General features: G+C 40.9%; 1 protein-coding gene across 6 annotated transcripts in view; it reads right to left on the minus strand.

Moving 5' to 3' along the window:
- The window catches only part of SEPTIN11 (septin 11), a 226,176-nt gene that overhangs the window by 14,797 nt on the left and 193,629 nt on the right, over positions 1-17,750 (minus strand). Inside the window, exon 10 of one of the 6 annotated variants that reach the window (XM_063919644.1) lies at positions 7,851-7,917. The exons of 1 other annotated variant lie outside the window; for it this stretch is intronic. In XM_063919644.1, coding sequence (XP_063775714.1) covers positions 7,896-7,917 — 22 coding nt within the window. In that variant the 3' untranslated portion in view covers positions 7,851-7,895. Of the gene's footprint in view, positions 1-2,761; positions 10,467-17,750 lie in introns of those variants that run through there. 4 more of the 6 variants (XM_063919639.1, XM_063919641.1, XM_063919636.1 and 1 more) reach the window with 4 other exon arrangements.

A 17,750-nucleotide genomic window follows, 5' to 3' on the forward strand; every position in this document is an offset into this window, starting at 1 on the left:
TCTCTACCCCAGAGGGTTAGTTCCAGTATAAAGTGCTGCCCTTTGGTTTGCATGGTGCTCCTACAACTTTTCAGAGATCTATGAATAAATTGTTCCAGCCGCATATGGAATACGAAGCAGCGTATTTAGAGGACAATGTAAGTAATTTTTAGCTCTGACTGGATGTCGCGCCTTCCAAAGGTGGAGGTAGTGTTACAGTCTCTACGGGCACACAGGTTCACAGCTAACCCAGAGAAGTGTGCAACTGAAATGGTGAAGGCAATGTATCTGGGGTATATTGTAGGCTGAGGGCAAGTTAAACCTCAACCCAGCAAAATTGAAGCAGTCCTCACATGGCCTAAGCCAAAATTTAAGTTGCAACTCAGGACAATCCTTGGTCTGGTGGGCTATTATCGTAGGTTCATATGTCACCAGGGCAACACCCTTAACTGAATGTCTGAGGAAACAGTCCCCAGACAAGATAGTGTGGCCTAGGCCCACAGAGACTGCTTGGCAGGGTTTAAGGCAAGCTCTATGTGCTGAGCATGTATTGCAAGCCCCTGATTTCAGAAAACAGTTTGTGCCTCTGGGACAGGGTTAGGGGCAGTCCTTTCCCAAGAGGTAGATGGGGAGGAGAAACTCATCCTTTACCCAAGACGTAAATTGCTGCCCAGAGAACGCAAGTGCTCAACTATGGAGCTATGGAGTGCTTCTCAATTAAATGGGCAGTGGTGTCACTGAGATACTATTTGTTGGGGCGAGAATTCCGGCTAATCACAGGCCATGCACCCTTACAGTGGATGCACACAAACAAGGAGGTGAATGCTCGTGTGACTCGCTGGTTTCTGACCTTACAACCACTTAAATTTGATGTGCAGCATCATCCAGGGAAACACCACCTCAATTCACATGCCCTTTCTAGAAAGTTTATGGGTCTCGATTCTTCTAGCAATCCTGTGGTGAAGCTAGGGGAGGAGGACGGTGGAGAAGGGGGGTCTGTGGAAGCTAGTCAAGGGATGTGTTCCTGGACCGATGGCACAAATAGGTATGGGCGAGGCAGAGAACTCGCTGAGTGACTGAAGCCAAGGGGGGAGGAGTGTTGCAGTGACCGCATGATTTCACATGAAGGTAATGTAGAATGGCAGGCTTTTGAAGGACTGGAATAGCAGCAATAGGTCTTATGGAATCCAGTCTGGGTCTTAGCCGAGTCTGTGGTAAGCCACATCTGAGCTAATCACTTCACCTTGTCTGTGGTCTTTAAAAATGTGTTTGTCAGTAGGTCTTTGCTCCTAATACCAGCAAGTAGCCAGGCTTGGGGGATGGGGGGGGGGAAGAGTCTGTGGTTACATTAGGAACCATTTTGAACATGAACGGTTTGTGATTACCAGAACTTGTTATACTATACTACTTTTTTTAAGAAACGCCTGTAAAACCTGACCTGCAAAACCTGCATGTGAAGCTGTATTCTCCCTAAGGTGGAAATAAAGTGTGTTGGATTATACTCTATGTGATTCCTATCACAGATGTTTATTTTTTTGTCTCTACTTAGCTGATTGAGGGCATTATCACACTCATACATGGCTACTACGGAGTGAAAAAAGAAAAGAGGTTTCCTACAAGAAGTTTTAAAATAAGTGTTTTTGCTTGAAGTGTCCTAAAAATTTACTTCTAAAGGGTGGATTTTGTCTGCTATTTTCACTATTATACATACTGTACACAACATTTTATGATACACATGCAAATGTAGATAATGTGTAGAACATACAAAGCAAACATACAGCGCATTACAATGTAAGTGAATGATGAAAGCTTGCCATTCAAACTTTGCCACTAATGCAATAATGTACTCTCCGGTAAATGTTAATAATCTACATAATTACTTGATATAAACCCCCAGAAGGAAGGTAGGAGGGGAACAACCAAAACTCCTAGACTTACATGACTGGACTGACTGTCACAGTTCTTTTAATGTTAGAGTTCTGCAGCACCACCTGCTGGCAATAAGTGGTAAGGCAACAAAATCTATTACAGTAAGTCATAAATGATATTCCAGCTCAAGGACTACATTTTAATATGTACTCTAACCTCACCCACTTTTGTCCATTTGATCCGCTTTCATTAAGTATAAGATCCTATTCTTTGGATTCCTTGGGGTGTATAATGAAATAGTGTCTCCACAACATACAGCACAATTACTTATTAGGATGTGATACAAGCCCAAAGTTGGCCCAAACTCCTGTTCTGCTCATGGTGTCTGTTCAGGCAAAAATGTCTACAATTACAGTGTCAACAGTTATTACACTGGGACAGTTGTAGCTATGTGACAGGATGAGCAAGGGTCTGTAGCGATACAGCATAAATTAAGTGGTTCTGATATAAACCCTAGATACACGCCAAGGAGGTGTTGGCAAGGAAGGTACACATCTTTAGGAACGTGTTCTTCTATTCTGGGAATGAATTTTTGCAGGTATTTCTGTGAATAATGGGGAAATGTACTAAGCAGTGATAAGTGTGGAGAAATGAGCCAGTGGAGAAGTTGCTTATGGCAACCAATCAGCTGCTCTGTATAATATTAAGTATGCAAAATTATAAATGTTACGTCAATGCTGATTGCCCATGGCAACCAACTTCTCCACTCTTTTCATTGCTTAGTACATATCCCCTAAATGACTATGTAATCAATCATAAATTATTGTTTAAAGCAATATATATTCAACACACATATACAGATACACACACAGTGTGGAAAAGAGAAATTAAAGAAAAAAAAAGGACACACGTCTTAAGTTGGGGTAAAAGTATATTTTGTCGAGTGCTGGCAGTATTTCATGTCCTCTGTCTAACATACAAAACTGTATTCAAAATAACGTGTATAGTTTTATACTTCAAAGACAAAATGTTTAAACACCAGAGTAAAAATTCAAACACATAACAAGTGCCTACTATACGCATCAACTATATAATACTGCATTAACACTGGATGCAAGGTTAAAAAAAAAAGTTGACATTTTCAAGAACATTGGTATTCAAACTTCTAAAGCTACAATTTAAGGCAAATGGTATATTTTATATATTTATAAACATTTAAGTGTAACATTACATTAAACCTAGTGCTGTTCACAGCTTTTTGTTCAGAAAAAAAATAAAATAACAGCAAGTATTAGTTTTCATCCACAAGCTTTCCAGATGGCATACACCACATTAATCCCAATGCACTGCAAATGAACGAGACACAGTGAGCACAATGGACAAAGCTTGACAATGAGGAAATGTGACGACCCACGAAATAGCTCCCATCCCTACCGAGAAAAGGGATGAGAGATGAGGCGAAGAGGGTGAAGCCATGAATGGTACAGCCAAGACAAAGCATTACGTATTAAAGGGTGCAGCATTTACCTTATAATAAACCTACAATTGCCATGCAGCCAATGAACCTGACTATCCAGTGCTGTGGAATTTGTTACAAAGAAACAATTATGATAAACAAGCCAAATAATACAAATGTACTACTACAGTATATATCATATTAAAAAATTAGATTTTCACTTCTACCAGTCCATCTCATTATAGGCATTCCGGTGCAGTGTTTCATAACTGTGGTCTCCACGGGTCAATAATTTGCACATGCATTTATTATAACACATCATGATGCAGTCAGCATGAATAGGATCATTATTTGGCAGGTTGGTAAATCTGGTGCATATTTGCCTACTCTCCCGGATCCTGCAGAAGACACCTGATTTTTCGGGTAGTCCCCTGCAGCCCTGGAAGAGTAGGCACTCCTCACGCATCCCACCCACTTCCAAGTGAAGTGGGCAGAATGGGGAGATTAATATAGGGAATACTGGGGTGCTCGTGGGTCTAGTGACACGTTTCCATGAAAATGTGTAATTTTGGCCCTTCCCAATGCAAATGTTAACCAATTGCAGCAATTTATCCATGAGTGGGTGGGGCTTAATGATGCAACTAGCCTAACCCTGCCCCCATTGCTGCCCACCTGCTTCTCCCAGGGAGGAAAAAAGCAAAGTAGGGAAATATGATCTGGTGCGATGGTGAACACTACTGACTCGTGTGTGGAATAACAGGCCCCAGTGAAATAAAGGCTATCCAGCTGCCGGGCCTAAGCTCTGAACAGCTGCTTCTCACTGAATTTGTCCTCAAACTTCTTTGGCCACTGCTCTGGGGGAAGCTTTATCAAGTCTTCTAACGAGTAAAGAAGTAGACAAGTAGAGAAGTTGTCCATAGCAACCAATCAGCTCCTACCAGGGACGTGCAGTGAGGTAAATGGCTCAGGAAGCACTGGCTAGTATCAGAACCAGATTTACACACAATATATGAGCCCAAGGGTGCATGTGGGCATTATACACAGGTGCAGCAGTAAATAGTATTGGAAATTTGGTGAGTTTTGATCAAGGATGTGTTGAAAATATACTGCCTCACCTGTCATATACTTTTTACTTCAGCGTTTTGACTATTTAAATGATTAGAATAATACAAAGAACATATTTATAATATACTAGTTAAAAGCCTGTCAAAATAATCAACATCAGGGCTGGATTATAGGGGGGAGCTGCCGGATTTCTGGAAGTCCTGCTGCGTGTGTGTAGCGTTAGCCTTTTATATATGTACATGCGGTATTAACTGTAATGGGCAGGCTATAATGATGTTGCACTATATACACCAGTACTGACACATGTACTCACTAGTCCCTGCATAGCTCCTGACCAGTCTGGGGGCAGAGGACACCAGTAAGCCACCAACAGCTGGCTGGAAAGGTCTGTGCATGGCCTGTGCAGGGTGTGGGAGGGGTGAGCACTGGACTCCATCCCTCCGCCGCCGCGCAGTATATATAAAGCAGCTGAGCCGGTTATCTGCCTCCTCACTCGCATAATCTGCAGCCCCAGCACCAACCCCTCCTCCTCCCGGTTACCGCACTGCTCACCCCACACAGGGACTCACTACTTACTGCCGGACTGATTCACCTTCTCTCACCGGCGGTAAGTGGCCACATGTGTGTCCGATGCCTCTGCTCTGAGCGCTGCCGGACCGGCTGGTGATTTCTACATCCATTTCCTTGTTACTGCTGCTACTTGTTGTTGAGTCCCGTGTTGGCAAGTTACCTGAGGTTTCAGCATAGGAGGCAACTGAAGCAAGTGCCACCCCCCAACACCACCGTTCCAACACCCTCCTCCTCCACCTAGTATGCAGCAAGGATTAAACAGTTGCTGATGCTGCACCTATTTTATCACAGATAGGGTCATCCTCTCAATGGTTCCCGCAACCTGTGCTGGTGTTAGTAGGGCAGCTGAGCCCGGGCAGGCTGTAAAATCTCCCTGCAGTATCGCTTTTACTGTCAGCACACACTGGAGTCATTTGATTTATGCGGCGGCCTCTAGTGGCCAGCAGCGCACATAACAGAGGTGAGGAGCAGCCGTAGCTTTTTATTATATAGGATTCTATGTATTTTTCATGTACTTTATGCCAGAGTTTTGGATATATACACTGGAGTAGGACCGAAAAGGCTCTGCCTCACCTCACCGCATGTCACTGGCTCCTACCTATAATTTTATGGAAGGTACTTGATAAATTGCTAACTAGAAGCTGATTAGTTGCTAATGGACAGCTTGTCCATTTCTACACACTTTAGAAGACTTAATATAGCTCCCCCATAGTCAACTTAGGGATACATTTACTAAAGCATCGGTTTTGGGTTTTTGGACATTTTTCTGTCTTTTTTTGTAAACCACCAATCACTAGAGTCAAAGATGATCGAAACCTTGAACCGTCCATTGCCATACTCTCAGCCAAACAGCATGTCCCCATCTATTCCTAACACCTGTCATTTTGGAGTAGGTATTGTTCATGGGATACAGATAGGGTTGCCACCTCATCCCTTTAATTCTGGACACACATTAATTACACAGGTTCTGTGGCTGATTAAAACCAGGTGAAATGGAGTCTTGAAGTCAGCCAGCCACAGAACCTGTGTAATTAATGTGTCCAGAATTAAAGGGATGGCAACCCTAGGTACAGTCCTTTGTTTGTTTTTGCAAAAAAGAATGGATTGCCTAAATCATGGGTCTTCAACCTGCGGCATGCCAGCTGCTGTGGAACTATGCATCCCAGCATGCCCTTCCACAGCTTTGCTATTAAGGCATGCTAAAACTGAGGCGGGCATGCTGGAATATGGATGTAGGAATAGGGGTATCAGCGACCAACGGTGTTTATAACCTTTCTTAGTTTAAAAGAAGGCTTGGAAGTGTGGTAATAAAACTAAAAGATAGTACCGGTATTTATTTAAACAGGATGAGACGGAAAGGGGGTTTGTTTAAAAAGATATAACAATTTTATTCTAGACACAAAGGTAAAAACCAGTATTCATATATAAACACAAATCAAGAGACACATAAAATAATGAGAAATCAGTATAAAAAACTATAAGAAATAAAATGATAAAAGAGGCAATATATAGCTATAAAATGAGAACTAGGAGCTTATCTTAATATGAGGAGTCAATGAGGTATACCCAACACGTTTCGTCTGTCTGACTTCATCAAGGGTCAGACATGCTGGAATGTGTAGTTTCACAGCAGCTGGAGGGCAGCAGGTTGAAGACCCCATGGCCTATATGGACTGTCGGTGTATGCGTCTTGTGGTTCTTTTAATACTTTCTGTACAAGCAGACTACAGGTGCCAGCAGGCCCTAAATAACCAGGCATGCAGGTACTTATTATTCCACAAATGCATGCATGTCGGGGCAGGCTTGCTGGAACCTGTAGTCTGCCTGTAACAAACATTATTATCTGTTCTTTATCCATGAACCCTGCACCCACTGCCTCCAGGGTTTCAAATATCCCTGGACTTTCATCCCCATGCCATTTTTCCCCATACCAGCCCAGGCTAAGGGCTCCAGGGCTGGTTATGGTGTTGGCGGGGCGGACCCCACATGTCTTTTTTTCAATATGAACTCTTCCATGTTTTACACCTAAGATCCCTGCACAGATCATACTGATCTCTGCTTTGCTTCTGTTTGGATGGGTTTGCTGTCGTTTTTTAATTTCTATTTGCCATCAGCTTTGAACTGAAAGATCAAAACAGACACCATTTAAAGCTGCAAAAACAGACTGACATTGACGTCAGATTACAAATGAAGCCGAAAGACGACGGATGATAGTCTGTTTTTACACAGCTAAACGCCGTCTGGTGGTTAGTAAATTTACACCTTAGAGCCTGCACAAGTGGCTGGATCAGTCTATTTGAGAATAACATACTTGGACCTATTAGAATGAGTCAGTCCCAATCATTCCTGATAAATGAAGCTGCAAACATGCTAAGTACTGGCATTAATAAACCCTGTTTTAGTGTTCATGTGAAATTTCAAATGCAATACGATATCTCCCAATGTGCTATTACATAATTATGGCATTGTGTTTTCATGAGTAAATGCTGTTTTAACACAATATATATATTTTTTCTTGTCCACAGTCCATGAAAAATGGTGATGTATTTAATTATACAGGCCATAAATGTCAGCAGCACATTGTATCAAGAAGTATTCATAATTGAAATGCTTGTAACAAGGCAGCCATCTGTTGGCATGAATTATTAGTCTGTGACTGAAACATGCTATATTTATGACGCTAGCTAGAACTTCTTGACACTAAAGGGAACAAATGTACGAAACAGGCCTGAGAAGTGTAATTGCTCCTTTCCCACATTCTGTGGGACGGTTACATGTTCATTACTTCAAAGTAAAAAAAAAAAAAATATGATCCACTACTTTATAATGATGCACACAAGCTCACATTCCACAGCATTCAGTAATCATGGCTACAAACATCGCAGACAAAAATCCAGACTGATTTACTTACATGCGTGCAGGGGAAGCACATCCAAATAGATTGGAGGGAAGCCACTTACTCCGTGCACAGCCAAGGACTACTGTGGAAAAAGTATAGACACAGAAAGAAAGAAGAAGAACAAACAGGTGCGGCGGTATTATGCTAAACATGGCCCAGGGGTATGTAATTAAGGCTTGAAGAAGACACTTAATAAATGAAATGTTTGGATCATAACGTGCTCTCTTTTTAAATATCATTAAATAAAAACCTTCTTCCAATTACAAAAAGGTATAAATAGTACAAAGCTCATCATTACAAATGTGCATAAGGCTTTATATAGCTGTAAGTCTAGCACCATGCTTGCTACATGAAACATTGAGTCCATCTGTTCTAGAATGGACTCTCTCTCTCATTTAGGGGTACAGCTGTGCAACACAATAATTGACACTTACTAGACAATTCCAAAACATTGGAATGCTCGCCACAAAATGTAGTTAAGGATCAGACTCCTGAGATTAGGCGCATTTTATTCCATCATAATGTTATACATGGTGAAATAAAGATCCGTGGCCACAGACTCAAACACTGTCAGGACATCTTATATATAAATGGAAATTGACTTGTGCAATGCATTACAAATAAAACAAAAACACCACACAAAGACATCCAGAGCGAGACTTCTCAATGCTTGAGGGTGTAATGAGTGACCAAACACAACTCATGGTAAGGAAACTGGTTTATGATTTGATGCTAAAGCTGCTAGCATTACTAAACCCGTAGGCTCCAGTGTCCCTGTTCTGTGTTTTTTTTTGCATAGTGGTCTTTCCTATACTGAATACCACCCAGAGCCATGTTTAGGCAGTGATAAAATAAAAAAGATTTGCCTCCACCAAGGCAATATCAAGCATTAAGATGCATAAAAGCATTCCAGCACACTTGCAAGTGAGGGGTCAGCTGCAGGCAGAGTGGGATGTGCAGTGATCCAGGCAAGCTTAGGAATAACATAAGAGAGGCTACCTAGCTACGAGCAGAGGGGAGAGGGAATCAGGCAAAACACGTCAGAAGAAAAAGAAATCCCAGAGGTCAAAAGGTAAACATGGGTCGCCACTTCTTGGAATGTATCATAAAGGGGAAGGAGCTGTCCAGGAAGGAACCGCATAGAAAAAAATACAAGAGACAGTTTAGTCAGTTTTCTTGCCATGTATGCCAGTGCAAAATGAGCTTGGGATGTTAAGGTGGAAAGCTTTCTTGTACACTTGAAAAAGAACAGCAATGGATATGGGAGATCCTTAGCAAAGATAGATACTTACATACATATATAAATCTCCTACTCTCTGAAGTACATGTACATAAGGGAGTAATACTTAAACCATTTACTAGAAATCTAACACTTGCATAAAACAGAAGATTCTTGTTGCTTTGTAAGCCAGTTGCCTTGCCAAACCCTGGTGCCCCAGATTCATAACGTAGGCGCAGAACACATTCTTGAGGGGGGTCAAGAATGTACCAGAAAAGAAATAAGCTGTTGCGTTAAGCCAAGGCTTTTACTACCGCTATAGCACCTCCAGTAGAAAAGAAAAAAACAAACAGGAAAAAACCTTATTAATTTACACTGATGGTTTTATGGTCTTCGAAGAGGTGGGGTACAAAATCCCGGCGGTCGGGATCCCTATGGACAGAATTCCGGCACTTAGAATGCCGACTGATTTTGATTAATAGTTTCACCCTAACCTTAGATCTAAACCCCCCCCCCCTCCTCCCGCAGCCTATCCTTGCCCCCCACCAGCTTAAACCTCCTCCTAATGACTAACCCTACAACTAACCCTAACACTCACCTTGAGCATCAGTCAGCAATGTGAGCCTCGGAATTCTGGCAGTCAGGATCCTGACTATATCCCCTTCCAAGTTAGCAGCACCTCTAAAGAGCATACAGTTTCATTCTTATGTGGCTGGTTTTTCAAGTCCGGCCTCTTAAACAGTGTGAAGCATTTTTTAATGAGGAGATATGAGAAGATTTCAGAAACCTACATGTGCAAAGCTAAGTAGAATGGTTCACACTGGTATGTGAGGAGCATTATCAGAACTTGTTTTGCAAGAACACAGAGTTTTGAAATTCAATTTAGATTGAACATAGATTTTTTTTTTAAATGAGATATGAATACATATTTAGCCACATCATTTAGTTTTTTCCTTTTCAATAATCAAAAAAAGGTATACAAGATTGTTAAAGAATGCGCTATAAACGGTAGTCATGTGCATACTGCTCATTAGTCAGCTGACTGAGAAAGATCATTTGCAATTGTTTGATGTCCAAGTAAAGGTTCAGCTCAGTGACTGGTCCATTCTAAAATGCATGAAGGTAAGGTCTTCAAGGATTAGATAGATTTTAGTCAGCAGAAGCACAATAAGGATTGTGATAGGCACATGTCCCTGCCATTCAGAGCAGGCTAGGCTCAGCAACATTCGCCTCCCAGCAACAAAACATATAGTCCGAGTGCACGCAGTCTCCCCCACGGACAGCCAAACATGATGCGTTAAGTGATTGATTAGTGATCTGTGTCGAGGAAATGGCGGGGAGACATTACTGCAAAAAGCAGGTGAATGCTGGGACATCCTTGGCTCGGCACACTTTATGTGAAGCTTGCACTGCAAGTTAAAAGAAAACAAAACAAAAACAAAAAGAACACACAGAAAACACACAGGGGGAAGAAAATATACAAAACACTCACATTAGAAATGGAAAACTGCAAATTAAAGGCAAAGTTGAAAAAACAAACAAACAAACCCACAACTAAAATAACCATAGAAGCAACATTCATCTTTGGAGGTTCTTGCCATTATCATTGATAAAAACAATGTAGACTGGACAAATTGCATACATGTAAAACATTAGAACCAATAAAGCCTACGATTTATGTGTCAAGCTCAGAAAAATAACAATATTTTTATTTACACCAAACTTAATTTCTTCCAACACATTCTCCAAAACACACAAGAGAAGAATATATTGTTGAGAGCAGTAAACGATGGATACGAAGAGAGGATAAATTTAAAGCTCATCTGCATGTCATATTACTGAGCCTGACACTTAAACTGAAGTTACAAGCATACATTATACACTTGTGGGAAAAAAACATACATACATAAAATGATAAAATGCCTGGTGTGAGTGAGCCGACAGGTACTGTGCAACTCCGTTAGCGTTGGGCGTCTTTTTTTTTTTTCTTTTTCTGAAAATGTGCCTTATTGGCATCGGTATGCGAATAAGATGCACAAGCAGACTGCTGATTAAAAATTATATGCGGCATGCCTATATTCTGTGTGCATCTGCAACTGCATACGAAATGCTACATTACAATTTTTGTAGGAAAAGACAGTAGTGTAGCATTTCATATACAGATACAGCTGCAGAATATAGGCATGACATCAATTTAATCACTGGTTGTACGTCTTATTCGCATTGTTTGCAAATAAGATGGATTTTAATGGAAAAAGTTGCACAAGAAGACACTCTGCGATACCGAGGCACTCCATGACATGGCATGATTTTAAGGGCTGTTTAATGAAAATATCTATATCTATACATATATATCTATATATATATCTATATATCTATATATATATCTATATCTCTATATATCTATATACACACATACATACACACACAGATGTAGTCATGCTCATCTTACGGCTATGTGGCAGTGTGACTATTCGCAGCCAGCGGTTGATGCATTCATTACTAAAGCCTGGTGGCACGCCATTCAGCAAGCAGTGTTGCAGCAAAGATGAACATGGCTACATCTGTATACTGTACACACACACATATATATATATACATACACACACACATATGTATATATACATATACACACACATATATATATTTATATCCATCTATCTATACACACGTATATACATACACACACTATAACTGCATGGAACGTGAAAAAATCCAGATAATGCTGTATGGAACATTACTTCACTTTCTCCTCATCAGGTGCAAACATTGCCATGTTAAATAGTCACAACAACTTTACAGTAATGTAGAATGGACACAGTAAAACAGTTTACACTGTAACAAAAGATGAAATACATGTTCTGAAGTGTACTCTAATACATTTTCGTGGGTAAAAAATAAATAAAAAAATCAGACTCTTAATGATAGGTCACCATATTTTTTTCTTTGACAAACTATTGCTTTTTATCAAAAAACACAATTTCTAAATCAATGTAAAGGTGCATACACACTTACCGATAAAATGAACGACAACGCTCATTTTCTCCCTTCCTGAGTGACGTAGTTCACTTTCTCAGCAAGTGTGTATGCCGGCGACGACGACCGATGCGCGGCACCACGGGTCGTTAATGACCCTCGGTGTCGGCAGTGCATGCATGCTCAATCTGGACTGTTGTCCAGGAGCTGCATGCACGGCACGGCCGGAGGGGGAAACACTAGACGAGGTCGCTCACATAGCGCCGTCGTCTAGTGTGTATGCACCTTAAGACTGATCAATTGATCCTGAAGATGCCCCTAGCTCAAACAAAAATGTAGTCAGATTCAAATGATACCGAGCACATGCTACCATTTACTAGCCTACCCCAGCGAGTACAGGCATGTGCTTGCACATTAATGGAGTCATTTAAAATTGGGGCAAAGCAAAAAAAAAAAAGAACAAATTCGCACCATCACAAAGCCACACTGTAATGCAGGTGGGGCAGATTCAAAGTGTACATTATCTGGGACGGGTATTTCCAAGATGTATTCTAAATTACAGCATACAAATAAAACAGTCTGGTATTTGTGGGCTACATGCAAGATCAGACAGTATTTACCTTGCATGCAAAAAAGAAATCTACCCCATGTACATTATTTGGCTAGGTGCAAAGTTGCTCCTCTTTTTGCTCCCAAATCTGAATCAGCCCCTAAATCTGGATACACACTTTTAGAATCACTCTGTTCACCCTGATCAGATACTGTGTCCCCAGCATGATCTCCAGTCGGCCTCCTGCTACACCTGCTTCTGTGAAATATGGAGGTTGTCCCGACAAATAATAAACAGTACATAAGGTGCGACCTCCTGATCCTGGCCATTGCAGGAGCATTATAAGCAGTCTATCGGCTAACGTTCCTGCAACGGTTCAGCATACACACCTATACAATCACTGGCCCGATCAGAAGAGGGCCATGGATTGTGTATGTGTGTACCCAACTTAAATCTGCCAATCTACACTTTGGGGTGTTAGAATGGCCCACAAAGCAGAAGTGTGGAATTAAACAAGTATATTAAAGGAAAACAGAAAATCAATGTGTGATTAGGTTTTTGGTGGCACAGACATCCCTTTTATTTGTGCATAACTGTAATGTCTACAATAAGGTAGCCCTCAGTTTCCATTCTATATAAAAATAGTACTATATATACTACAAACATGCAACCATGTCCTAAGTTTAGAAACTACACTGACAATCACCATAAACCGCCCGTTTTTTCCCTATCTAACACTGCCAACTACATATAAAAATGCAAGCATTTCTAGTTAAGGAAATTAACAGTATTCAACATTAGATCTATACTCTTTGCCCCTACCCAATTCTACGTTTTCATAGCTTGCCGAAAGATTGCTAGCAGGGTCTTCCTAAAGGTGCATACACACGGAGAGATTTTGACTATGAGAGATTTTGACTGAGAGATTTCCCTTGAACTGGCAGTAGGAGATTTTGACTAACTTTTCCAGCGATTTTGACAATGAGCGATTTTGGCTAACTCATTTAAGCAAAGGGATGCTTTTTCTTTTCCAGCGACCTAGCCAAAATTGACTTGCCTGCACAGTCTATTTTTAGCAGCGATAGCGATCTGGCGGGGACGCGCATCGCTATTGCTGGCTGTGTACACATGGAGAGATATGCACTAACTTTCTAAGCGATTTTGACTACATAGTCAAAATCGCTCAGTTATATCGCTCCGTGTGTATGCACCTTAACTCTAGGTCTGTTTGTTATTACCCAGTTTTGTTCTGTTACTTTTTATTCCAAATATAAAGCACAATAGAATATGCTGCGCTATGTATCAAATGTTTCTAAATACAAATAAACTTTATCTTTATTGTCAAAGGTTAAAATGAATTCTACTAAATAGCCACTAGATGGCGTTTGGAACATGATGAAAAACAGGGAGAGGGGAAAGGCAGATTCCCAAATTTATATCTAGGGTAATATTCCTTTAGAAATAATCTGCAGCTCATTTTTCAGTTTTCAGCTGTATTTACGGAAGTATATAAGTGCCTTTAGAAGAGCCGGCAAATGCAGCTATACTCGGGGGTCAGCCCCTTGTAAATGCACAGTACACATGCATACACCTTAGTGAATCCAGATTAATTGTCCACAAATAGGTGGCTGGGACACAGACTGCCGATTCCACACAGGTCCGGAAAGCAGCATTGTGGAAAATGTCACTGGTACTATACTGGTAATGTATATATACATTACACCAACCGTAACATTAGAAATATTAGCAGTGTAATGACTCTACAAATACTATGCAGTCCTAATTCTTTTCAGGGCCTGCTATTAATAATGGGTAGCAAGCAGACTTTCCCACCATTATAATTGTAGTTCGGGGTTTTATCCAAGTACCATACTCTGAAATGCTGCTCTTTGTGAGAGTAGCTGCATAGAAATGAAGATACAATACTGAAGGCTCAGTGCCCAAAAGGGAAAGCTATTCTGATTATTACTTATGCTAATGGTATCCTGCAGGGGATTACCACAGTATGAGCGAACAAATCTCAAAGCCACTTCAACATTATGGGTTCTATGCATCGCTCATAATATGCATTTCTATATCTATGGCATTTACTTTTTAAATCCTATTGCTCACTTCTTATTGTACATTAAAGAAGGAATTAAACAGCCCACTTGTAAATGGGGACTATCAGCTGTTCCTTTTCCTATTTGTGTAAGATTGGGCTGAAATACTACACAATTGTGTACTGACTGACATATGCCAGTCACACAGAATCATGCTTTGACACACTTATAGCAATATATCAATGGCTACTACTGCAAAACTATACGGTCAATATAAATAAGTAAATGGACAGCGCCTTCTCAATGTCTTATTGTAGCTGCACAGATAATTGATCTATTCTAAACATGGAAACATATGCTCCTTATCTAAGTGGTCATGTCTCATAATCCACAGAGGTTTTGTCATACAAATAAAGGACAAGATGTGAGAAGATCAATGTACATTTTAACAGGCGGAACGGTTACGAGCCGTCTGTACAAGGGAGAGGTGCTGAGCTGGAGGAGGTCACCTCGCCAGGCCTCATGTCCATTCGTGTTTAAGCATTAGGGCCCAACCTGCTGATCCATCACACAATAAAAAATACAATGCTGTGAAAGGACTAGCATAACGGGGGGATTTTTACGAACAGCCTTTTTTCTCATTAATGTGTGGGCCCGTTACGCCAACTTTTTCTGTAGTCAGCCGTTTTGATAATTTTTAAATGTACATCAATAATATCATAAATACATTTACAAATACAACTGTGGCCAGGGACCCAGCCCATGTGATCAAGCTGGTGGCCACGACACTGAGGGGGTTAATCCCTAGTGCTGCAGCTCTATTTTATATTAACTATTTGCACTAGAGACCAGGTATTGTAAATGTATATTAATAATGTATTTGACCAAGCTACAATGAGTTTGCTGTGCACAGCTGTAGAATTGCATGCTTCAATGTACAGACTATGCATTTACAGGAATTGCCATCTTATGTGACACAGGCAAACATCAGCAATATAGTAATTGTCCTGGCTATAGAAGCAGGTTTGGTGATGATTGGCCAAACCTTTGTCTAAAGCACTCTCTCTGTGTAACATGTACAGCAAGTATATTTGAGGAAGCCATATGCTAATTATAATACTATTTAAATCACATAGATACATTGATAAGTGCGGTAGATATATCAAAGGAGGGATGCAGTTGAAATATAAGCCGTTTTATGTTTTGTGAGACACAAGTCTTAGTTGTGTTCTATTCATAGAGGAAGGATTATAAACCTGCTGTATTGTGTCCTCTCACTATAAAAAGGGCTTATGTGGCTGTAGTGTGTAGATCCTACTTCACCAGCGCCTGCCCCGTTTATAGCGGAGCAATCCACCTCTTACTCTCCGTCGACTTCTCCTAATTAGGAGTGTTCATATCAATTAGTGACCGGTAAGAGAGGAGAGTGCAGAGAATAGTGTGATACCATAAAAACAAGTATTTAATAACATCAACCTTTAAAAACACAATCAAGATATTCCAATATGGATAATGCTGGTATAATGACACAACATGTGTCACAATGGACAAAGACATTCACTGAAAAAAATCCACCCTTATGAGAAAACGGAAGCAATGGCTGATTACCGATTCCTGGTGAACTGATTTGCGTCAGTTCTTAAGCGCATGTGAATCCAGATGATTTCTCCCAGCTGCAGCAAGGGGATCTCCTGGTCTCAGTTCTTTCCAGGTGTAGGCTCAGTCCATAAACATCAGTATCAGCATGTGGGGGGGAAATCCAAGCAGGACACCCACGCGTTCCGACCCGCCTCGGGTCTTTCTCAAGGTCTGCTTGGTTCCGCTTTGAACTGAGCCTACACCTGGAAAAAACTGAGGGTGGATTTTTTTCAGTGAATGTCTTTGTCCATTGTGACACATGTGTCATTATACCAGCATTATCCATATTGGAATATCTTGATTATGTGTTTTTAAAGGTTGATGTTATTAAATACTTGCTTTTATGGTATCACACTATTCTCTGCATTCTCCTCTCTTTCCGGTCACTAATTGATATGAACACTCCTAATTAGGAGAAGTCGACAGAGTAAGAGGTGGATTGCTCCGCTATAAACGGGGCAGGCGCTGGTGAAGTAGTATCTTTTCCTTCTTGTTTTCATTACGTTAGTTGCCACTGCGCACTGTTGGGTACTGTTTATAAAATTCTTTTCACATGTAGTGTGTAGATCCTCTGACTATCAGAGAGGACTGGCTTATGAAGAATATTTGTATGCTGTGATTGTCTCAAGCACCTTTAGCAAAGGAACCTGTCTTTGAGCAACAAACATCTACTTGCATCTGCCTGTATCCTATGCCATTGCGTTCTCTGGCTCTTATTTATTATTATTTATCAACAGTTCCTTACATAGCACAGCAAATTCCGTTGCACTTTACAACTGGACACAATGATAAGACAAAACTGGGTAATTACAGTCATAGAGGTAGGAGGGCACTGCTCGCAAGCTTATGAGCCCAGTGTCTCCAAGCTGAAACCCTTTGCAAACTACTTAGTGCAAACTGGTCCATAGTAAGGGACCAATAGGAATAACTGAACACTGCCTAGGAGGTGTTCCACCAGCGTGTCCACACATACAAAGTAGGCAGTTCCAGGTGCTGGCGTAGGAAAAAGCTGTGTGGAAAAAGCAGTTCCAAGTGCCAGTGTAGGAGCCTAATGGCGGTAACGAGTTTACCCACTCATTACTGTGGTAGGAGTCAGTTACCAGTGGATACTGAAGGCAAGAGGAAATACCTAGGAGTGGTGAAATCTCATCCTAACCCACTGTTCCACACTCACTGTCTAACCATCTGTGTCACCCGTCTGTCGGCCCCTCCCCTTTCGGATGTACACTTTCAAGAGTAGGGCCCTCTTCCCTCATATGCTTATCCTTTTCCTACTTAAACCATCTCTGGCGGCACCAAATCCTGCGGTTTTCTGCCGCCCCGATACTTATTTCAGTGTCATCTGCTGATGTATCTATGTTTATTTACCCTGTACTTGTCCTATATTGTTTTCAACTGTAAGTCATTGTTTTCCTGTTTTGTTTTGCGGATCCCTTGTGGCTCCATATAAAGGATTATAATAATTATAATAAAACTAGTGCAATACC

This window comes from Pseudophryne corroboree, chromosome 1, assembly GCF_028390025.1.
Source record: "Pseudophryne corroboree isolate aPseCor3 chromosome 1, aPseCor3.hap2, whole genome shotgun sequence".
In the NCBI taxonomy this organism is placed as follows: domain Eukaryota; kingdom Metazoa; phylum Chordata; class Amphibia; order Anura; family Myobatrachidae; genus Pseudophryne; species Pseudophryne corroboree.